This window comes from Nematolebias whitei, chromosome 12 (genome assembly GCF_014905685.2).
Source record: "Nematolebias whitei isolate Nwh7 chromosome 12, NemWhi1, whole genome shotgun sequence".
In the NCBI taxonomy this organism is placed as follows: Eukaryota; Metazoa; Chordata; class Actinopteri; order Cyprinodontiformes; family Rivulidae; genus Nematolebias; species Nematolebias whitei.
Genome location: NC_056509.1, coordinates 33880907 through 33906283, shown reverse-complemented (window position 1 = coordinate 33906283; position 25377 = coordinate 33880907). Strand labels below are relative to the sequence as shown.

At 39.2% G+C, this 25377-nt stretch overlaps 1 protein-coding gene across 1 annotated transcript in view; it reads right to left on the bottom strand.

Annotated features, from left to right (window-relative positions):
• Nucleotides 1–22942, bottom strand: part of nhsl1b (NHS-like 1b) — a 69044-nt gene extending 46102 nt beyond the window's left edge. The window contains exon 1 of the mRNA XM_037685863.1: nucleotides 21925–22942. Coding sequence (XP_037541791.1) covers nucleotides 21925–22168 — 244 coding nt within the window. The 5' untranslated portion in view covers nucleotides 22169–22942. The remainder of the gene's footprint in view (nucleotides 1–21924) is intronic.
• Nucleotides 22943–25377: the final 2435 nt, after the last annotated feature.

The following is a 25377-nucleotide window of genomic DNA, read 5'->3' as shown; positions in this document are numbered from 1 at the left end:
TATATATATATATATATATATATATATATATATATATATATATATATTTATTTTATTATTTTTTTTTTTTCTGACTTTCAGCTGCTCCCTTTGTCAGGGGTCGCCACAACAAACTAACTCGCACGAAGACTTGGCAAATGTTTTTAGGTTGGATGACCTTCCTGATGCAGCCACAGCCCTTTGTGTGGAGCAGAGGGCTGCTAGGGTGCCCAGGGGAGCAGATGAGGGGAATAGGGGCCTTGCTCAAGGCCGGGGAGTCGAACAGACAACCTTACAATCATGAGCCCGACTTTTATAACCTCTGAACCACCACTCCCAAATACAAGATATAAATAAATGAATGGGGTGCCGTGCTTGTATAATGGTAGGGAAACACTATATATATATATATATATATATATTCCTTCTTAATCAATGGATTTTAATAAAAAAATATGGGCATAATGTAAAACTTTAAGATTCATAATTAACCATTTAGGTGATTAATGACAGATCTACATTGAAAGGTGTATCAAACCACACAGAGAAGACAATATAATTAAACATATTGACTTGTCACACTTGAACAACTGTTTTGTAATTAAAACAGTTGCTCCAAGTGTGACAAGCGGTTCATAAAATGTTGACATTCTGCTTTTAAATATGGGAATGTACTTAAAGTGTTTCATTTCGTTTAATTTATTTATTTAAAATAAGACGATGCGTATTAATCAACATGTTAGCGGTAAGCATCAATGTAAATATTAGCACAACGGCTAACTCCAGTTTCCAGTTTGATAAGTAGAAACACAGCTTTGTACTTTACTGTGTTATTTACTACTATACAGTAATAAATGTGGAAGTAGTTGGAAGTCTTATTTTCGTAATAATAATGTTTTTTTTAATATAATCAGAGGATTAATTAAGTTGCTTGTATTAGTAGTTACAATCATGGTGGAAAACAGAACAATTTCTGTCTGAACAAAGCACAAACTATGACGGAATGAAAAATTAATATTCTAACACGATTAATAATGGTCAGTTAATTATTTCTGGTCACACAAGGAAAAGGTTAACTAAACTGCTGTAAGGCTTGTTAGCTCCTACAGAAAAGAAACCTTTGAAGATCAGATCACTGTAACATCTATAACCAGATCGGATGAGAAAATAAAAATAAGATGTGCATTCATTCACACATAAAAACAAATAAAGAGGGAAGAATGAACATTTGAGTCAGGCGAGGCTGCTTTGAAGGAAAAAGAGCCTTAACCCATTTTACAGTTGAACGACCCCAACCAACCCCTGACCCTTAAATCCCCAAAGTGCGTGCGCATGTGTGTGTGCTTAAATTCCCTCTTTTTTCTAAATCTCATTAAGCTGTGTGTCATGCAATCCACTCCATTGTTCTCCCACCTCCAAGCTGCCATTCATGAGTGTGCACTTGTCTGCATTCATCAGCCTTTGAGTGCACGTTTAGGTCCTGTGAGTCTAGCAGGAACAGCTAACAAACATCACAGTGGATTGATTGCCACAAACCCTAAAATCCTAAATAAAAAAAGACAAGGTCTTTTCAGGTAATGTCTTTCTACTGTCACCAAAATGAGGTATTTACAACAGGTTTGACATTAATTGTTTATAATCTTTCCAAAGAACCACATAAAAAAATCTAAAAAAGTTAAATCTGGTCCTCTGGACATTCAAAAAAACAAAACAAAGCAAAACAACAAAAAATGTAGAAACGTTTCGTCTCTCATCCGAGAGACTTCCTCAGTCTGAGGTGCTGTATTCAGCTCAGTCTTTTAAATAGCACCTTCTCAGAGTGGATCAACCAGTTTTGCTGCTGACAACCAAAACCAGTCTTACATCGGGGAAACAAAACAGCCACTGGCCAAAAGGATGGCCCAGCACAGAAGATCAACATCATCAGGCCAGGACTCTGCGGTCTACACTCATCTCCAGGCCAGCGGTCACTCTTTCAGGGATGAAGATGTTCACATCCTGGACAGAGAGGAACGATGGTTTGAGAGAGGAGTAAAGGAGGCCATCTTTGTGAAAAAAAATCGTCCATCGTTAAACAGGGGTGGAGGCCTTCGGGTTCAATTGTCCCCCTCTTACAATGCTGTGATTGCTAGTATCACTCAGCCCTCTGTGAATAGTAAACAGCCATCAGTGTGCTAATGATCCATTGTTAGGCTGATGGTCCTTCTTGACCATGTGATCAGCTGGTTTTGGTTGTCAGCAGCAAAACTGGTTGATCCACTCTGAGAAGGTGCTATTTAAGAGACTGAGCTGAATACAGCACCTCAGACTGAGGAAGTCTCTCGGATGAGAGACGAAACGTTTCTAGATTTTTTGTTGATTTACTTTGTTTTGTTTTTTTGAATGGCCAGAGGACCAGATTTAACTTTTTTAGATTTTTCTACCTGGATTATTGAGCATGCATCAAGACACATAAAAAAATCTGAACTATTACTTTGGGTATTATTCTATAAATGGAGAGAAAATATAAATAATAATAATTAATTCAGAAAATTGGACATTTGAACTTTATTTTCTTTCCTAAATTTTTCAGGAGGAAAGCAATTAAAGAATAAAAAAAACCAAGGGTTTTATTTCTTCTGCTACATAAAAGTTTTTAAGCATGTATAACATGCTATTATTGTAAAGTGGTTCCAATTGAACCTACAGCTGTATCGTTGGCTTTTCCATTACTTATCGACAGGTCTTTAATAAGAGGAAACACGACTAAAGTGATTATATTCATGTGCATAAAACTCAATATGGGAGATGATATTAAAGCACTGAGGCTGAGACCAAATCCCCTTCCAGTTCCCACTGACACAATTATATTACCCTAACTGGGTTTCAGCAGGGCTCCCCCCAGTAATAAGAGTCAGTCCATTTCATTTAGCCTCGTCTAGTTACTCTACAGGCCTGCCCTCCCTCAGGTGCCCTTCCCCTGGGAGCAATTGGCTCAGATTGGCCAATAACTGAACCTGCCTATCCAGCAAAAAGGTTTAAGGAGAATCCAATCAAACACCTGCTTCACTGATGAAACGTTAAATACTAGAATTAAATTTTAAAAAAATGGCAAAAATTGGATAATAAAGAAAACACTAAAAACAAAAGCAGCATGGAACCGTAGCCAAAAAAGTAAAGGTACACAAAGGAAGATCCAATTTAAGAGAATTAGTACGTAGGAGGGCCGTGTATTCAGCAGACGGTTAATACAAAGAAAACGGGACGCTGAATAAACTTCAAGAGCAGAAACAATACGGTAACGACGGCGGTTGACTCTTGAGCTGTCGCGACATGTTAGCTAAACAGAAAGGAGGATGGTTCATGATCGGCTAATGGGACGTTTTGTTTTGAAAAGGTAGGCAATAAGAACGACTTTAAAGAGCGATTAGTAGAAATGTAGATGACAAACAAACAAACAAACAAAAAAGAAACATCAAAGTTCATGCTCAATTCAGGTAAAAAAAAAATCCAACAAAGTTCAGTCAGGTCATCTGGATGGTTTCTTTTTTCTTGAGATGTTTCGCCCTTCATCCAAAGGACTTCATCAGTCTGAGGAGCCACAACAAACTCAGTCCAGATGACAAACAAAAAAAGAAACATCAAAGTTCATGCTCATCCGGGTAAAAAAAAAAAAAATCCAAAAAAGTTCAGTCGACCTGATTGAACTTTGTTAAAAAAAGTAAGTGAAACAACAAAAAAAAGTGTTGCTTTTTTTTTTTAAAGCCTTTTTACATTTTGTTTTCTAATCACTGATGTATAAAAGCTGGCAGTGATTTAGAGTGTACAAAATAAATCTGGATGTGGGTCAAAGGCTTTCTAATTACATTCTCCTTTTACACCATCTTATTGCTCTTCAATGGCTCCTTTATGTAGTGGAGGAGGTGAAACTGGGTCACCTCCATAACCTGAGCAGCGTCAGCTCCATCGTCCCCTCAGCTCTCTTACACCTCCCTGCATGCCTGCTCCATCACCTCCAGCTGCTTGCTATTATGTCTTGTTCCCAGGGGTGGACACCCAGTGGAGCATCCTCAGTCATGTGTGTCCCAAACGACACACATTCATGCATGAGATACTGTATATGCGCAAACTGACAAATTTAGACTCAAACTGAACAAAAAGGGCCAAAAAAAATTCTCACGCACACAAGATCTGCTTTTACTGATGATAACTGCACACTTTAGTAACTATACTAAAATAACATACTGTATATATATTTGAGTTTTGCCTGGAGGGTTCCTATTATCGTTGAGGGCCAACAGATGTCTTACAGCCACAATCCTCACCATCCCACATGGATCGTCCAGCAAATGGTACATAAACACACACAGATTTACGCCCAGCAACAGACGGCACAGATCACTCCGTTACAGGGGGATTGACATCAGCTAATAAGAAGAGACAAAGCCTGGCTTGGGAGGCTTCCACTCCATGTGTTGTGACTTTTGCGCTGAGGGAAATGACATAAAACTGTATTCCATAAACAGCTCAGGTGACCTGTAGCTTGTTTGCAGCCTGATTACAGTAAAAGGCCTAAAAAAAAAAAAAGTTAGTTTTTTTCACAATCTATAAACTGCATAATTAAAAAAAAGTTTTCTTCTGTACCTTTGCCGTCCTGATAGGTTTGTGCTTTTCCTGGTGAGCTCTGAGGTCCAAGCAGGGGTTTGGGGGTCCAGAGTGTGTCCCGTTTCTGGTGCACCTTTGACACAGAGAGGAGGCGTTTGTGCAGGCAGCCCTCGGGTTTGGCAGGCCTGGGGCCGGGGGAGGCCTGGGCCCGGAGGCTGTTCCCCATGTTGTTGCTGGGCCTGAAGGAGCACAAAGTTTGCTTCTTGCCCAGGGGGTCCTCATCACAGGCTCTGTCCCAGCAGCTGACTGCCGGGTCCGAGGAGAGGCACTGCACGTATGTGATCATTCCTGGCTAAGACCTAACCCCCCTTCACCTGCTCTGTCCAGGATCTAAGCCCCCCAACTCCTCCTCCTTGGTGTCTGACTTCCTTCTTCTTGTGGTGATGGGATGGAGGGGTGAGGCTGTGAGTGGGAGAGCCCCCCTCAGACTCTCAATTCCTTAAAAGCCTCCTCCACACACCCCTATGTTTCCGGCAAGATGGGATGGAGGTTTGGATATTTTTGCTAGACACACGACCCTATCCCCCTCTCTCAGTCTCCTCCTCCCGTTTTTGTCTTTGCTTTTTATTTCCTCAGGGGATGCTATCGACTTGGAACAAAAGGAGGGTCTACGCTCAGTGTTCAATTACAAGATTTAACTCCAGAACAAATACTTTGCAGAAATTTTGCAGCAAAAAAGCTATAAAAGATCTTAAATGACTGTCAGTTGGTTGTCTGGGAGAAATCAAAGCAGCTTGCAAAAACAAGAATCCTAACCCACAAGTATGACCACATTTAATTTTTCATTACATTAAAAATGCTAAGCTAATATTTCAAACTGTGGCAGCGCCTTATTGGAAATACCTGTGGTTAAAGCATTGCTACCCTTTGCAATAACCTAAACGCATCCTCACAGATTTTGTAGGAAAAAAAGTCCACGAAAGTTAAGAAACCAGTTCCTGTCCAGAAAAGGCGCGTTTCTCTTTTGGAACTTCATGAAGCTCATCTGTGAGGACACTCCTTTCATTTGAGGGAACTCCAGCATTGTCCAGTGGCGTCCACATGGCCTCTCCTCTCAGCTCCTCCTCTTCCCTCCCCTCCTCAATGCTGCCTTTTCTAATCTGTAAAACCAGATTACCCTGCCGCTTCTGACAGACATAAAAACACAGATGGACACCAGGCTGCAGTTAATTAAGAGCATCACCACCACAGCTTCACAAAAATGTGAAAATTCAAGAAAACCCGGCGCGGGACGTCAGATAACACAAACTTTTGACTAACTGGTGTTACGTGTGAGCCAAGGATTAAGCAGCTGTCTCAGATTTACCACCGTATAATTCATCTTTGAAGCACACGCACTCTGAAACTTTGAAACCGCCAATGAAAGTACAAGTTCAGCTCGGTTTGCTTGGAAGCTACAAACACCACGAAGCGAGGAGACCATATGGGCTGAGTGTAATACCTGACACACGAACACAAACAGATGTAAGAACGGCAGATAAAAAGATAAGTGGCAAACAAATATAGCTGAGATTAACCAATGGGATGACTGGAATAAATTAAAAAAACATGCAAGGCAATAATTAAACTTTAATCTGGAAAATCAGACTTTAAGCAGCATTTAAAAATAAAGGAAGTGATTCTGAGAGCACAGAGGGGAGATGTCTCCCTCTGCTGGTGGTTTAGCCTCGGTCAAACAATGATCCTAACTTTGTGTTTGCTGAACCAAATAACTCCAAAGTTTCCAGATCTGGTCAAATAAATTATTTTAAGAAAGAGCTTCAATATTTTAATAGCCTAAAAACTGGAGCACCCCGTAGAAAAGGATTAGAAACAAGGTCTTTCTGAAGTTCCTGTTACTTTGCAGCTCATTTCTTTGTGACTCGTGCTGGCAGAACGAGTCACAAAGAGGAATTTTTCAATAATGAGATAATATTATTTTGTCACAATGACGCCAAACATTATACGAAGGGATTTCCCAGCGTTACAGTAGCCGGCAGAGAAAAGGGGAAATAAAAGGATTAGAATTAAAATGATTGGGCTGCTGTAGGTCGGTGGCCGGTGCTGCTGTTTTGTGACAAAGCTAAAAGTTGGAGCCGAGGTTCCTGCAGGAAGAGCATCGGGAGTAAAAAATATTTTGTGCAAGTCTGCTCGCTGTGGAGACCCCTGCAAAATGAAGCAGCCGAAAAAAAAACAACAACATCAAAAGGGCTTATTTCTGAAGAAATACCTGTTAGAAAACTTTGATTTAAAGGTAATTAGGAAGATTATATGCTGTTTAAGTAACTGGGATTGCTAGTCTTTATGAACTCTTATTTTATTTCTTATTCAAAATCTCAATTATGGCAAACACCATTTTCACACTGTTTTGCACTACAGCGTGAACTCATTCTGACGTCACGGGTCACATCTTTGCCACAATTAAACTAGTTAGCATATTTATAATTGGTACCTGTATAAAAAGAAAAGCAATGTGAGAGACACTAATGAGAGCAATTTGTGAAATGTTCTGAACTTTAAAAAGCAGGTTTCTACTCTATATTTTTTTACAATGAGTCATGTTCTTTACCACCTTAAAAAGGTGCCATTTTTGACATTAATTTAGAAATTTCACGTTGCAAATGCTTTAGTCTGCAAAGCAACCAATCAGTAAAACATACAAACTTTTAAACTTCTACATTTATTTCTTGTTGTTCATATATACTCCTTTACCACTAAAGTTTTCTAGTCATATTCAAGCAAATCAAGACCAAAAGAGCAACTTGTACATCAGTCAAAGACACAGCTTTTCTTTTTTTTTTGTAAGTATTGAAAAAGAATAAAGCAGGTGCCTTTTTGGCAACGTCTTTATTTAGACATTTAGTTTAAACGTATTTAGATAAAAACTAATCCTAACCTGAGAAAAATATATTTATCCTGCTCTATCTATGATGCAGCAAGTCACTGTCAGAAAGTTAGAATTACTTTTTAAAACGTATTTAATTTTAGTTTAAGTCCAACATAAAATGATATAATTTAGTTCAGATGGGTACAAAGTCATAGCCTGTCACTACTCTAGACAATAAAACTTCTACTAATTTGGGCAAACGGGGAGAAACTGGGTGGTTGTGGTTCTGCCAAAGCCTGACACAGCTCGAGGCTAAAACCCCCATTACCAATAGTTATCATTCCCACAGAATGATGAGGCAGCCAACACACACAAGCTGATTATAAAAACCTAAACCACTGCATGCACACACACAAATCATTTAAGACTAGCCACAGAATGCATGTGCAGAAACGCCCACGGTTTTAGGAAAAACAGAGCGGACACATGTTAGCAAGCCAAGAGATTCAGTCTGTGGCCTAAATTGCGCCCAACGCTGTTGCTGCCCTCAATTCAGCTGCATGGACACAGCAAACATCCAGTTTACTCAGAAAAGAAAATCTGCAGAAACAATTTAACAAACAACATCTGAGAAACAGATGCATGACTGACACTTGTCCTAATATGACTCAATGTCGTGTGCATTTGTTGTTTTTTTGTTGCGGTTTTGCTCAGGCATGCGTAACGGTCAGACTGTCAGTCTCCTGCCAGCGAATGGCCTCGCCAGTGGACAATGCCTCTGATGCTGCAGTTCTTTAACAATGCCAAAGCTCAACCAGTTTGGATGATGTGCGTTTGTTTATGCCTAGATGTGTTTTAGCATTCTCGTTTGCCCACAAACATCTGCATCTATGCACCACGTAAATTACCGTGTATGCGTTTGCCAAGAAGGAAGAGGAAGGCTTCAAGAGAGGGACAATGGTCGCCATGGATATGTGTAGACCTGAATGGACTGAGAGGAGCACCTGCATGCTGGGTTCGTCCTCTGTCTGGGGAAGTCATCCGCTCATCCACAGGGAGTTGGTTATTGTCTTCTCACACGTGACGCCGCCCACAACCAAACTTTTCAAACTTGTTCACAAATATCTTAAATTTAAATCTGCCTCTTGGGAAAGTATTTCAACTTCATTTCTGGCTTTTCTCTTTATTGCTGGCTCTTTCTGAAACTTCAGCTTTCGGCAAAGCTTTTGTTTCGGTGACTCCTTTCAGGAGACAAAAGGTTCACTGGAGTCCAAGCCGATCCCATTCACAGGCAACAGGAACTTACCATCTATTGTTTACCAAAAATCTCATCTCCTTCTGGGCTTTGACTTGTTTACGGAGGTCAGTGTGTCATCGTGGATTTCCTCAGAAAGTTACATGCAAGTTAGAGTGCATAGTTTACATTATGTTCAACCAACACATTAAATGTAAAAAATTATGATAGTCCAATTTTTGATGGTCAAACCTACACCGAAAGAATCAACAAGTCAGTTATGAAGCTTTGTATTTATTACCGGCTAAATCCTACAATTGTTTAAAATCTAGTACCTAATATATTTTGACAGAATAGAATTAAAAATAAAGAACAATACTAGAAAAAATCCAGAATAAGTGTCAGTGTATGTGTTGTGAATGGCTCACATAGAATTTTAGCTAAATATCTGTAAAAGTGACCGAGTTAAAGCCATTTTTTTGGAGTTAGTAAGATCAGTTGGTTGTGGTAGCCATCTTGAATTAGGCTGATTCCTAACGTTAATCAGTTGTAGATCCAAATATTATTTTCTGAACATTTTGCTCAGTGATTCACGAGATGTTTTAAAAAAAAAACTGAATACCAATCAAAAAAATAAATAACTCTTAGACGGTGAGTGATAAATGTAAACATTATGGTGCATCTGTCTGGTGCTAACATGCTAAGCTTTACTTTTAGTCGGTCATGTTCAAAGTAGGTAATTCTGTTTTTTTGTACTTATGAGAAATTTTAAAGAAAACATCCAAAGATACCAAGCTTCTGTCCCGTTTATAGTATTTGTTATAATTTGTTGAGCTTTATGTTGCATCTTAATTCTATATTGACTTTACAATTCTGCTTTCCTGCTAGTAAAACCCTTCCTTTCCTACATTTCAGCACCTCCTCCTTTCTTCCTCTCCACTGGAGAAAACCAGTCTGTCACATTCAGAGTGAGAACATCCATCAACACTAGTACCCACAGGGCCGGGGGTTAGCCTGTGGGTCAGCCTCAAGTCAAAGGGTCACGGTCTCTCTAGACGTTCACTGCACAGGTGCTTTGGTGGACGGCCATCTTTAAGGTTCAAACAGTTCATTGCTAAAAGAAGGCAAATGTTGGTAAAAGCAGCAAATGATCAAATGTTTATATTTTAAAGATGTGTTCTTCCAGACTGGACAGAAACCAAGACGGTATTACGTCAACTTGTAACGAGGACATCTGTGAAATTTGTTCTTAGCAGGATTTACATTCACTAAACTCTGACAGCGATGTAGAAACTCTTCACCCATCACACAGCAGGAAACCTCCAATCTGACAGACATCAACATCTTCATCTCCAGATAATCCCTACTCGTCTCATCTGATGTTCGCCTTCTGGACAGACTACTGCACCGGTACAGAAATAACTTGTGTAACATACCAAAAGCCCCACCAAATCCAGAGGACATAAATCTACCCCTCGCACGGGGCTTACGCTATAATACGAGGTTTTGGTTTTGGTGGTGAAAACAGATGAGAATCCACTCTGGCCACAGCTGGATGAGCAGAAACATGGAGTGAAATGTGTTGCATCTGCTCCAGAGCAGCAAACCTCAACTGAGTGGGCTTGTTCAAATCATAAGCAGACTTCCTGCAGCTGGCACGAGGAGTAATCTACTGGTCGGATCGCAGAATTTAACATGATGCGGAGTATTTGGGTCAGTATGTTAAGTGTTTTGAATCTAAATATCTAAACTGGAACTGTGGTCCTTTTTTTCTGTCTTTAACTGCAGCTGATGTCAGGAAGACAAATCTAAATGTTCACGGCCTGATTTGATCTGAAAAATCTCCTACCAGAAAAAGGAAACGTGTCCGTCTTGTAAGGAAACAGAAAATGACCTCATCTAACACGACTAACATCTGTTTCTGTCCATTTCTCAAAGTCTGAGTCACAATGTGTGGACTGTATTTGACAGTAAAAATTAACGAGCACAGCTGGTAAACTGGGACGCTGCAACAAAAATATTTATTTCATCTCATTTCCTCAACCGTAAAACTGCAAACTACCTAAATTTCTGGTTTAGAAAAAGATTAATTTAGCCATTTGTTAAAACATTTGATTTAATCTTAAATAAAACATCTGGAACTATTTATTCGGTTTAAACACATTTATCGTCCTGTTAAAGTCGACTAAATGTGAACAAAACATTGCTCAAAATAACCTGAAAATCTCACTATTAATAATTATTTTTCAGAAATAACAAAAACCTGCTATTTATTAAGCAGATTGCAAAGCTTACAAGATTGCGCAAGTCATAAACTTCTCACACTTTTGGCTTTATCGTATCTTTGGCTGCACAAGAACTCTGCAACAAAGATAAAATAACAAACTCAATGTTCTTACACGGACACAACTGTGTGTAGTTTTCAACCTGAACAGTCTGAACCAACTGTATCAGCTCACGTTTTGTGCAAAACAAGTTAATGCCCACAGTCTTCAGGATTTGCTGAGGATACATATTGTTATAAATAAGGCATTGAGCGTAGTTTATTGACAATTAGATGTTTATAAACTGTGTAAGGAGAATTAATGGAATGTGATTTCCAGTAGTTATAATTTCTTCCTTTATCTCGTTTAAAGTGACCAGTCAATTATTACCAAACACGTAGCAGCTCAGGAAGCGCAGGCTTTGGTCAATGTGTGCACACGTATACATGGAAACAGTTTAAATATGAAAACTTTGAGTCAACTAATAGCTCTGAACACACGCAGCTTTATGATTTTTTTAAGTATCTGAGAAGAAAAGTGACCCAACAGCAGCGAGAGAGGTGGGAAGTCAAGGAATCTGAATGAATCACGGTTCAGAAAGGAGGAACAAAGACACAAAAGGAAGGAGTGTTTCCATCATTCAAGACAAACACATGAGGAAGAAAGTCGTAACGATCAAGAGTCACTTTGGAGCCATGGAGGAGTTGAACTTCTCTTTCTGTGAACCCCCGACACACTCACCTTTCAGACAGAACATGGCTCTTCACTTCCTTCAAGATTCACCCAACAACAAACGAACGCAGGCGTCTTCTGTTTGCTTTGCTGACTTCCTGACCATCATCTCCGTTGCTTTTTCCTTCCTCCTCTCCTACACACCGCTCGATCAAACTGTCCGCACGCCGACACGCAGATCCCGACAGATTCCCTCCTCTCTCCATCGCCCTCCCTTTCCTTCTACCCTCACACAAACATGCTCCGAGTGGCTGCAAGCCAACTTTTTACTCTGCTCTGCGACCACCCCTCAGCTCGTTCTCTCCATCTCCCTACATCACAGGATGAGCCATACCTCAGCCAACAAATTAGTTGAGCTGGCGCCTATTCTGTTTGGTAATTTGGAGGAATAAAAACAAAATCCCACACATGCACAGTTGAGTTTTGTGCAGATAATGATTGGAGACTAGAATCTGGGGAGTCAGCAGTTCACAGTGAAACAGGGCCCCAGCTTGAAGCCAATCCATTGTGCGCTGATTGAATATAATCGCTTTAATCCACACAATTCAACTGTTTATTGGATGCAGAGATGAGTTTGGTGCATTACATCCCATCCTCGATGGCCTTCCTGCTCTACCTGTAACATCGTATGAGCCTGGGCCACTTCTGAACTATAACGTCAATAAAAACACTCTCGTATTTTTAGCTTCTACCACAACATTGTTCAACTTCAATGATAAAACAAATGACATCAAAATAAAATAGGGTGGTGGTGTGGATATTTGTGACATGACAAACAGTAGCTATGTTTACATGTGCAAAATTCTTTGATCAGATTGAAATGTATTCGGATAAAATAATCCAAATGTATCGTTTACATGGGCACAATCCGTTCACGACGAGCATTTACATGCAGCGGGCTTTAATTCAGGACATGTGCAGAGTGGTAAACTTTCCTTAAAAAAAAACACAGAAGAAGAAGTTCTACTTCTGTGATGAACGTAAACAAACCCAAGTGCCCAAAATGGACCCGCGCCAGATTTTAATGACGGTGGAGACATTACTGCACTCCCTGATTGAGCTACAGGTAATACAGATTATTTTGAGCTCTTTCAAAGTTTCTAGTAGAAATGCTGTGTCGCTCAGCAACCAGTTTTACTTCCCCAACATATTAGCATCTAGCCAGGCAGAAATATGTGAGGTTGACAAGTCGCACATGCACAGTCAGGTCAGTTTTCCACGATCGGAATAAAATGATCAGATTAAGTGTTTACACCGTTCGGATTATGGCTCGGCATAAACCACTCGTCTCATTCAGAATACAAATTAATTTGAATCGAGCTGAATCAACAAAGAACAATCCGAATGGGGCATTTACACAACACATTTTTATTCCAAATGGCTGTTTAATCTGATTACTTATGTCCATGTTAACATAGCTAGTGAATAAAGAACCATCATTAGATTAGATTTGTAGATTAAGGAGTTTAAATCTAAAAATAACACAAGTACAGTAGTCCCTTGCTACTTCGCGATTCGACTTTCGCCGATTCGCTCCTTTGCTGTTTTTCAAGGTAAGATTGAACATGTGGGGAAAAAATTGTACACGACACACGATTGTCAACTTTAATATTATTCACGTGATTGGGACAGTACTGGATACTGTGCAGTAAAAAATTAATAAAAAAATTAAAATACTTCAGACAGGTGTGGTAGTTTTCTCTCAATAAGCTTACACTGTATCACCACTCTTAAGGACTACATTTCCCAGAACCCAACAGTGCCCTGCCCTGAAGCACTGTTGCCCTCTGTTGAAATAACAGAGGGGAAGTTTTGATCTGATCGGAAAAAGTTTGGTGCTTATTACAGTGACTTTGGCGCCCAGTGAATTCAGACAGCCACATGGAACCCAGTGGGAACTGGGCCAGAAACGGAGCAGAACCAGACGTCCAGACCCATCGGCAAATCTGAGAGCTGGTAGCTGCCCACAAGGACTTCTGAGCGGGGGAGGTGTCGCCCAAGGTTCGGCTACTCTCTGGAGCACATCGGGACTTTTTAAATCTCTATCAGACAACCTGCCCCCCCCCCCCAAAAAAAAAACCCTGCTTCAGCGCTCAATGGCTGCCCAGAACTGGTTCTGATTCGGTTCTGTGAAGTAGAACCGAGAGCCGCTGCTGTTCTGCCAGATGGTGAGTAAAATTTAGTAGCTACAAATAAGCATGTTGTTAAAATGACGTAGGTTTAAGAGTTTAGAACATTGCAAGAGTGTGGGAAGAGTTTCTAAAGCCTTAAAATATATATAATTACTAAAATAAATATAACTTTGCAGATTTTCACTTATTGCTGGGGGGGGGGGGGGGGGGGTGTGAGGGACATAACCCCCACAACAAACGGGGGACTACTGACTGACTTTAAAAAAGGCTTAAAGACTTTTCTTTTTAAGCAAGCCTATTCTGCCTCCACATGATTGTATCACTGATTTTAGTTGATTTTATTATTGATTTTAGTTGATTTTATCAGATTTTAGTTGATTTTATCACAAATTTTAGTTGATTTTATCATTGATTTTATCACAGATTTTAGTTGATTTTATCACAGATTTTAGTTGATTTTATCATCAATTTTAGTTGATTTTATCAGATTTTAGTTGATTTTATCACTGACTAGTTGATTTTATCACTGACTTTAGTTGATTTTATCACTGACTTTAGTTGATTTTATCACTGACTTTAGTTGATTTTATCACTGATTTTAGTATCACAGATTTTAGTTGATTTTATCACTGACTTTAGTTGATTTTATCATTGATTTTAGTTGATTTTATCACAGACTTTAGTTGATTTTATCACTGACTTTAGTTGATTTTATCATTGATTTTAGTTGCACTCTGTATCACTTTGAGGCTTTTGTTAATGAAAAGTGTTACAAATTAAATTCATTATTATTATTATTACTGTATAGACTACTGTACTTGCACTTGTACTTGTACTTGTACTTTGCATTGCAAATATGTGCCATAAACTAAACAGCAGTTCAGGCGTCTTTTTACAAGGTTTTAACTTTTAAACCAGAACAATAGAAACACCAACAATGTTGTTTAACACCAAATTTGGTTGAGACCAGAGAAAATAACCAGGAGCTAAAAAAGTTAATGACCGGTCAGCAATGGATTAATGGATTTTTCTTCCTCAAAATAACATTAAATAAAGTTTGCAGCTAAAAATACAGAAACAAGTCAAGCTTTTCCACAGAATTAGTGATATAAAGACTGCTGTTGTAGATTCAGTGATATAGGTCACCTAAGAACTTGAATAGAAGGTATCATCTATCCAACACCAACAATACAGCCTTCTGACTCTCCTCCCCTGGTAGTTTTATAACCATTCATCCTTTACACAGGTGACAAAAACACCTCAAATGTTCCTCAGGGAGGTAAACAACCCAGAGGATCGCAAGATGGGAGGGTGGGTCGACGGCACAGAAATTTCACCAAGTCAAGTGTGATTGTTTCTCTTACAGCACAGCTGGATCGCCTCACTGTAAAAACTGAAAAGATCTTTTAGGTGAGAGATCTGCTAACTCTAAAACCCAAAATGGGAGTCCTAGCATTTAATTCTAGCATTTAGACATTACGGAACAGTAAAAAACATCTATTACAAGCAAACAGCTTCCATAAAGAACACATAATGAGCAGACTGGTTCACTTGAGCATCTATAAATCTGAGGAGTTGTGGTTTGTGCACCCAGTTCAGATGGCAACTGGCCAGAAATAATACAAAAGCAACTATGATAAAGCCTGAATGAACATGTTAATCTAATCCAATTTGCCCTGCGGGCTAAAGCTCATCTGCCTCGACCTGATGTCAGCAATTAGATCCGACAGCTACATGTGTTGAGGAGCGACAAACCTGAGCACGAGTGGCTGAGGTGAGAATGCCACAAAAACAGAGCCCCGACTGAAAACACACTAAAAACTCTTAAATGCACCCGCCTGACCAGGCAATAAAACACCAGCAAATCAAACTGCAGCTTTAACTGGATGCTGCTTTGCTTATATCAGCTTTAATCTGAACTGTTTCCATAAAAAAGTTTAACTCACAGGCGACACCTCTGTGGTCGACCTAATCACCACTCTCACGAAATCGTAAAAGCAAAAAAAGGAGATTTATTTCACTAGCACACACCAGAACGTCAAGATTATTGGTGCAACACTTTTTAAAATGAACTTTTGAAGGCCTTGCAAGTCACATTACCTGTATAGCAGCATGCACATTTAATAGAGACATTTAAGATGTCTAAAGATATTTTGACCAAATTCAGTTCATGACTGTATCACGCTGAAGCACATAATTACCTTAAATACATAATAGGCAGGACAATTATACCAAATTTAGGATTTTTTCTTAGTCTATTATATGGTAATGAGCAGTAAAAACACCATCAAAAGCCACACTGCCAGACATTGCACATTCTTTTCTGTTTATTCGGTTATTACAGGTCCCACGGTAAAGCTGCAGATCTATGGCCTGCCTCTGCAGCCATGAGAGGTGCTTTAATTTTTAATTTAAATGTTAGCAGCAACTTTAAAACAACTTGAGGAAAAGCCTAAGCTGGCATCATAATAGTTTGTATCTTCCATTCAAGCTGCTCGTCATATTTTTTCATCTTTAAAAAAAATAAAAAATATTTTTAAAAAAAGCATCTGGTAGGCCTGTCACGATAGCAAATTTTGCTGGGCGATTAATTGTCTCAGAAATTATTGTGATAAAAAATAATATTGTTTGAAATTTTACAATAATTAGTAATTATTGTCAAATTTAAGAAGAAATGTTGGTTAATTTCATGTGTAGTACCATTTTTTGACCACTGGATGGCAGTATAAGACTGTTTGAACCGAAAGATGGATAGTGAGGGAGCGAGCAGTGAGTCTCTTTAAGAAAAATGGGAGGGAGGTCCCTTAACGTGACATGGGCTGTCTCTCCTTCCCATTTTTCGGTTCTCAAAATGGCGGACGCTCTGTGTGGTTTGAGCTCTTTAGCATAGCATTTTAATAAAGCTTTTAATAATTTTTTTTTAAATCAGTAAACAAGTTCTCAGCTTCTTTTTGCAGAGAAAATCAACTTTGGTTGGCCTGTTAGCTTAGCTCGTAGCTTAGCTTCTCAGCTGAGCTGCTTTTAACAATCCAAAAACGCGATTTTGGACTGTTTGGAGCTTTTTGTCATCCAGTGTCTTCAGTAGAAGGAGAGAGACACGAAGAAACAATAAAGCCGATAAACGAAAATGAGGTCAATAATTTTAATTTATCATGCATTTAATTGATTTATTGTTTATCGCGACAGGCCTAGCATCTGGTAACAAACCACGGGACCAACTATTGAAACAAACTAAATGTTCGGCAGTTACTTATTTAAATATGTGTTGAAATAATCTACCTAAAGTTCAAGGATGATCATAGTTTGTTTTAATTTGGCAGCAAATAGTAAATATTCTTCACTTTGTTTAACTTATGAAGTCTCACTATGTGGCAATAACCTTCGTAATTGTGCAGGAAACATTCAAAATCATTTTATCTGTCATGAATCTGCAAAAGAAGCCTTTCTCATTCAGCCAAAAACACTATCAAAGGGTTTGCATAATGCCAAAATTCCCACATTAGACCTATCTGAATGTAACTCAGTGTATTTCACATCCACTGCTGTACAAGCACACAGTGATATAACTGTGCCCTTTGTGCTCCATGTCAGTGAAAGATAAGACTGAATGGTTCAGACTCATGAGAAATATAAGCTTGTTAAAGCAGACCAATCTTCCACAACAAGAGCAGTCAGACATACAAGCAGAGGGAACCTACAATTCAGAAAATAAACAGGCCTCCAAGTTTAATACAGATTCATTAGTAAAATGTCAAAGGAGGAGAAAAATCACAATAATAGAAATAAACAGATCAGTGCTCTAGAAGTGATGAGGTTTGTAAGCCTTTGGACTGTGTTGAGACCACAACAATGTACAGTATCCCAGTAAAATAGGGCCCAAGCCCCCCTCACGCACACGCGCACACATTTCTTTGATACAGTAAAAGTGAAAAGGATGCAAACTGCTGGATAGAGTTGGCTGACAGAAGGAAATGTTTTGTTTTAAAGGGAAATAACAGATGAAGTCACGTGCAGAACGCAGCAGATTAGCATGAGCTGAGATCAGCTGATATGGAAAATAAAGTCATGTTGGCCAGAAAGAATAATGCAACTTACCTGAAGTTCATCACATTATGGTCAGCACATGAAAAAAAAAATGAAAAAAAAAAAAAGAAAACCGTCATTAGAAACAGTCTAAAATGTTAGTTTTATGTGTTAATCAAATAATTCTTTGTACAGCTTCAGTGCGTGTCCATGGGCCACAATCCCAGATCTGTCTTTTTAAGGAGGTCTTGCAGGTATTTTCATCTCTCCCTTCCAGCAAAGTATCTACTAATCTGGATTTTTAAATGGACTACACGACGATAAGCATATTTCAGAGTGAAAATGTGTCCCAAATGCCCAAAAGACTGTTATGCAAGAGTTCAACCTCATCTGAATCCTCTTCCAGTAAGCATCTCACACACATGATGTGCACCAAACAGACAGATAAAAATCATAAACATCTTCCTAAGGATATTTTACCGCCCGAGACCCAATTCTGGTTCTGGCTGCTGCGACAATCCTGTGCCATGGTATGATGAATATTAAGGTCAATGTTCTGTTGGCAAAAAACTAAAGAACAGCAGTAAATTACTGTAGATACCAAAAACATGGCACATAAACGCTGCTGAATACCACTAAGCCTTAAATCACCCAGCTGTCATGTTAACTTCAGCTACATCTGCCAAAAGCTAAAATGTTAAATCAGAATCACTCAGCTGTTGATTTATTTATGATCAAGTGGAATGTAAATAAACCTAAGAAGCTGTTGAATCCTGTTGAACTGCCATTTTGTTCAAAGCCATTTAAAAAAAATAAAGTTGTGATTTAGATTAAAAAGTTAACTTTTAGGTTACTTTTTATGGAATGACAACAATCAAACCAACAATTAAAGTTTATTGATTTACTTAGTTTGATAAAATAAACTTAATATTATTGGATTTACAAAGTAAGTCAGTGGTTAATGGTTTTTCACTTTGGTTTCTTGAAATATTCTGATTTCTTTATATAAAGTCAGCTTTTTTTTTAATAGTGCGCATTTAGGGTCTTGCATTAAAAAAACAGCCTTCAAGATAATATTAAATAAAAGTAGAAAAAAAACTTAAGAAAATAAAACCTAAGAAAAAATCTGTTTCTGAAAACTGATTAGAAACAACCATTAGTTAATAAGATTAGGAAATAATCGTTCGTGTTTATCTTTTATCACTTTTGTTAAAGTTTGCTTCATAACAATTAATTTTTATTTGAACTTTTTTCTAATCTTTTATAATAATAAGCATAGGTTTAAACTACATTCTGAACAATGGCATAATGAAAAACAAGAATACAATAAAAACAGACTACAATTCTTTATTACTGCAATTTCAGGACTATTGAGCGCACCTGAATATAAGCCACGCCCACTACATTTAAAAAGAATTGTACATATAGGGCCCGCCCCCAAGAGAGACGTGTCTTGAGCAGCTATGTGAACATCCGGGTGAGACGAGGCTAAATGTTTTGGCGGCGTGAAGCTCGTTAGTCCGTCAAACAAAAAACATCCATGAATTAACCGCAGCACTGTAAAAGCTGCTGGGTTCAAAGCGTGTGAAAAAAGTAGTGGCTTATAGTCTGGAAATTACGGTACTTTAAGGGTGCTTTTTAATGAAGAAAACAATTGTTCAAAGCTTTTAAAAGTTGACGCTAAAATTGTATATTTTCTTTAAAAAAAAACGTTATAAAAAAATGATAATTATTTTTAAAAAGTCTATTAAAATGTATTTATACTTTTTCTGATCCAAGAAAAAAAAAACACTTTTGCTGCCAATTCACTTGACTTGACCAGAAGCAGCCAATGGCAGCTTTTACTTCAGAGAAGAAGAGCTCATCTTCCTCATGACTGGCTTTAAGCTGGAAAGTCCAACAGAACCACAACAAGAGCCTCTTGGTCACAAACCCGTAACCTTGACAACCTCGGGCAAAAAAAAAAAAAAGTCCAAATGAAGGGTGCATCAAAATTGCAGGTTTTGGATCCAGGCACCAATTTTAGAGCTATATTTGCTCTCTGGCAGTGTGCGTGGCTGACACGTGTCTCATAACGAGTCCCGGTCGGACTCAAGAGCTCCGCTTGTTATATATTTAACGTTCAAAGTGCAGACTCACTCGTCTGTTTCCTCTGTGTAGTCTGCAGCCTACGTTAGGACTGTTTGAATGTGTGCATGCTCTGGTTGGAACAATTTTATACTGACCTGTCTCCGACTTTGTCTCTGGCTTAACATTAGCTATAAAAAGATACAGCCTGTGTAAAACCCAGACAGGAAAGGCCAGAGGGAAAAAAGGTCTGAGTAAATAAAAATAAGAATATGTATAACCAAACAAAAACACATAAGCGTAAGAGAAACAGAGGTATTATTTTCTGTCTCTCGTTGCAGTTTTATATTATTCTTTCAGTCTTAGCCAACATGAAAAACAAACGGAACATGCTGCATATTTCAAAGTGGGATGTTATTCTTATATAAGGCAGATCAAACCGTGATGCAACTTGGAGATTACTACATTAAGACAAAGATCTCGGACACAAGCATGCAAAGCTGACACACTCTGCTGCTGACTTATCAGATGGACATTTAAAATACACCACTCCAGCGATAAATGTTTTTAAACAGCATATGCAGCGGATAATGGAAAGGCAAAATGCCAAAGATACAAAGTGTTGAACAAAACTTTTTTACTCCCCTCCCCTTTGACTTGCAGAAGAATTTCAGGCTCTCCAATGATCCCAGTTGCGTGCATCTCTGTGCTGTTTTGGGAAGGTGCAAGTTCAGACACAACAGAAAGACGTTGAACATTCGAAACACGTAATAAACAACAACAAAAGCATCAAGCGTCACATTCCTGCTAGGCAACATGAGTTTACAGGTGAAACTATTTTAAGACATCTCTGCTAAACTCTGCACGGCTGGTCTATAACAACATAAAGTGGGTGTGAAACGTTCCTGACACCATGATACCATTCTTAAACTGCAGTTGTGGGCCGCACAAAATCACTCCAAGGGCTGCAAATGGCCCTCGGGCTGCACTTTGGACACCCGTGCTATACAGTAACGACTTCAGGTAAAAACAACTAACTTATAAAGTTTTCTTGTAATCAGCTGATTCGTTAAAAATTAGCCAACAGCTTGAAAAAACAAACAGGTCACGTCATTCTAAATGCTAACAGAGCAAAAGAAACGTTTCCTGAAGAAGCCGATATGATTCCAGCTGACCCCAGAACTGTTTAGATGCAGATGATATGAATATATTAAAGATAAGTCTTTAAGAAACATGAGAACAACAAGCAACTAAATTACACGACGAGTCTTTAATGCTACATTTTTAATTTGCATGAAGACGTTTCTCTCTTGTTATGTGCAAACGGTGCATAAATTAAATGTTAACTAAATTAATCATGGCAAACTGCTGATATCAGTAAAGGTCAAAGGTCATGCTGCAGTGGTGCTGGATCAAGAAAAACACAAGGCTAAAGTTACAACCATTGTGTCTAAACTCCTCTAGACTGTGAATGAGTCTACACACTGGCACGTACCAAGACACACAACCAACGAACTGATCAATAAATAATGACCCTAATTTGAAACGCCACACTCAAAAAGCTGAGAGATAAACACACTTCTTACCTCGGGCAAGATGTCCAAATGTAACACGAAAAAAGGAAAGGGACTACTGTTCAACAATATCTGTCGCTTGTGCTGAAATCTAATCCCACAAAACCCGACCTTTAACCCTGGCACCAAATCCTATACAGTACTCACATCCGTACCAGCCTGTGGCATGTGCACTCATGGCATCCCTTTCTTACGGTTTGACAGGCCGTTGTTGACCCATTTACACACACAAAGTGGTCTTTCACCACCGAATGAAATCCCTCTCAGCTCCCACTTACGTACAGTTGTAGACATGAAGGAAAAATGTCAAGAAAAAGGCAATGCTTTGCTTGAGCATGCAAATGAAGTAATATACTGACTTACTTCCTATAAGTAAGAAGGAAATACATATGAGGTCATAACGCAACAAAACGTTGTGATGTGGCGTATAGGAAGAGCCAGTGTTAATCTTTTCTTGCTCCACTCTCACCTATTTTGTGTTGAGGCCGGTACACCCAGTTATCAACGTCTTCATCCTCGTCTCTGTGTGCCAAATGTAGACTGGTGCGCGAGCGGGAGTGTGTTTGGTGGTTGTGAGCCACGTGGAGCTCGTTTTGGCTGTGGAAGATGCGTTTCCTCTGGTGGGAGAGGTTGAGCCAGCTGAGGGCCCGAGACAAGCCCGCCGGCTTCTCCTTGTGGAAGGAAGCGGATCTCCGGTCTCCTCTCATCCTCATTCAGGGAAATAAAGTCCAGTAATGAAGTAGCTTTACCGTGGTATATTAATATTTAGACACGCATCCATTGGTTTATATGTAGAAGTGGTTCCAAATATTGCAGCCGCATAACTCATATCCATGCATGACCTGAAAAGCTTCAGCCATGAGCCACTTTGTTGTCCCTTTGGTTGCAGACTCCCACATCACGATTCTGACCCGGCCGTAAAACACTTCCAACTCCCTTCACTTCATCTCCGTTTCATGGACCGCAATGACATCTTTAAATCATTTCCTTCAAGTTTGTTCCCGTCCACTTGGTTTTAAGACTCCAGGCGTAATTTCGAAACCCAAAAGAGTAATTAAGCCCTCCAGTTATCTGGAAAACCACAGCCCCTCTTCCACACAACACTTAGGGTGGAGAGTGTTTTCCAAATTACGCCAAGATACTTTCCAGTCTCAGCAGATCAGCAGTTGTTGTTTACGACCGTGCGTGCTGTTAGGTGCCGTTCTCCCCTGTTAGCTCTCATCAGCTGACACATAGCCCATCGGTGTCAAGGAAGGCGAGAAGGTTAAGAGGTTTCGGCCTCCCCAGGTCTTTTCGAAGCCAGATTAAGTTACATTCATGCTCACTCGCTGGCAAAAACACGCTCACATGTGATGTCCTCCTGCCAAACAGAGATTCCTTTCTGCCCGTTTCTTCTTTTCACGCTTGCTTCTGTTTTTTCTTCTTGTATTGTTGACATTGGCACCGGCAAAAAATAAATAAAAGCAAACCAAGCAGAGTGAGGTTGGTTTAAAGAAACCAAATGGAAAAGGGTAAGGAAAGTAAATGCTCCAGGTGTTCCCAACTATCTGGATCTGGATCTTCAATCAGCAGCACAAGAAATAATAAAAAATTTTAAAAAATCAGGAAGGCCACACCTGCAGCACGCTCACGACACAGACACGTTGGGACACCGAGCTGCTGAGGATTCCCTGAAACTCGTAGCTCGTCGTCCAGAGTGCAAGTGTTGGCGGTTGGTGTTGTGAGTGCAGAGTTAGGATTACACCCAACCCTAGAACGCAGAGCCGAAATACGAGCCGGCCCGTCCCTTCTTCCTTATCCCCAGCCTTTTTCTGGGCTTTTTTTTTTTTTTTTGTCGTTCCTGATCCCTGCCCCTCCCCTCCCACTGTCAGGCAGCACACGCCCTCCGTTCTCACCTCCTTCACACCTTTTCCCCTCTGATGTCTCAGTTTACCGTCCATGCTCCTGTGACATCAACTACTGGCTATAAAAATTACAGTTTCCTCTTTTAGACGACGTTTAAGTTCATGCAAAGTTTTTCTTTTGAGGAATGAAACCGTACCTTTTTTAAAGCACATAAAGACAACATAGTAATTTAAGTAACTGACGTTTAGCAGCCTGGTGTGCAGGAAGTGACTGGAAAAGCCGGAAAGAAGAGAGCGGATTCAGTTGGGAATGTACGTTTTCTTAGTATGCAGTTAAAAGTAAGAACAAAAATACACAAAGGCCCTCGGGCGTGACCAAGTTTTTACTGTGCGCTACAAATTTTGTGAGGGAGCTGGAGTTTTCCCACCCAGGTGTAACTGCAGAAGAGACACGAAGGTGTGACAGCACACTGCCTGTGTGCCTGTCCACAAAAATAAAATACAAGATCCCGTCTTCTTACAGTCAACTTTTCACCAAATGAACCTTTAAATTTAAAAGACTCTTATTTTGACAGTTATCCGTTTGCCTAACAGCTGATCTACATGTGGATCCATTTCACCACTGAAAACTGAGTCCAGATTTGTGGTTGTGATATGGTGTAAACCAACACAATGTCCGCTTAGATCCCTAACCTGCATTTTTTTCTCTTTCTTATACGTGGAAATGAAACAATACCGAACTTGTTTATACAACGAGACGACTGCTGGGATCTGCAGTCTCTGCCCCGCTTGTAATACAAACAATCTGGACCTCACACCGTCTTATGTACACAGAGAGGTATGGTAATTTAAAGACCTTTGTCCAAAGAGATGAAACATGAGAACAGTCCTTTAATATTTAACCAGGATTACTTTCAATAGAGCAGAAAAAAGGATCTGTTTGACATGAATAGAAAAAGAGCACAGGACATGATGACGACTATGAGGAGGAAACAAATTGATTTAAACAGAAGGAATCATAAAAAGTCTGTTTGTGATATTTGTATAGTCAAAAAAAAAACCCGTAGGTTTTTACTTTGTAACCTGAGGTGAACAGACAAGCTGAGGAGGTCAGCATCCCAGTTCAACCCCCACTCCAACACACTTCTTCATGTCATGAAACACCAATAATCTAAATAAAAGTTGATATTAATGACCTGGAATGGTTTCTCCTGCTCAAAAGTATTTATTATTATTAGTCGATGTTAAGATTATTCATTCATTCAAACTTTATTTATACAGGTTAACCCCATCGAGCCACGGGGACTCATTTACAAAAGAGACCTGAATTTTTTAACAAAGAGTGATGACAACAGTGGGCAGCAACAACAAGAATAGACAATCATAAAATATGTTTTTTTTTTTTAATAAGTTAAAATAAAATGGCAACCAAAAGGACAATCAAAAGGAAAAGTAGCAAAAAAACCAGCTAGATTGTAAGGTGGTGTAGAATACTAAAAACAGGAACATTTAAAAATGTTTGTGTGCCAACATCAGGACCAAATTGTTTTAATTACATCGAAATCTGAACGAATGTGAACTGCCTGTGACGTTCAGACCGAGGTTTCAGACTAAAATCATCTCAAGTTGAGCAATAAAGCTGTAGTCACACTGAGTATGTGTTGTAAATGACTCGGCTACTACCATGTCAAATTTTAGCTCAATGTCCATTAAAGTGACTGAGTGTTAGCCATTTTAGTGTTGCTAATGTTAATTAGCTGTGGCAGCCATTAAACTGATCAACTCTGAAAGTTAATAAGTTGTAGATGGAACCAAATTTGACAGTTGTATTAAAATCCCTTAAGTAGTTCATGAAATATTTTACTAACAGACAAACAGAGTTGACTCCGACAGTTATCGATAATGTTTTGAGCTAAGATCTCTTGGGCTGTAAAAATCTCCCTGCAATAAATAAACCCAATTTTAGCACAAAATTTTCTAAATTGACTGAATTATAGCCATTTTGTGTTTCTAGGATCAGATGGCGGTGGACGCCATCTTGAATAGGGTTGTCTCTAGAGGTTATTCATTTGTAGACA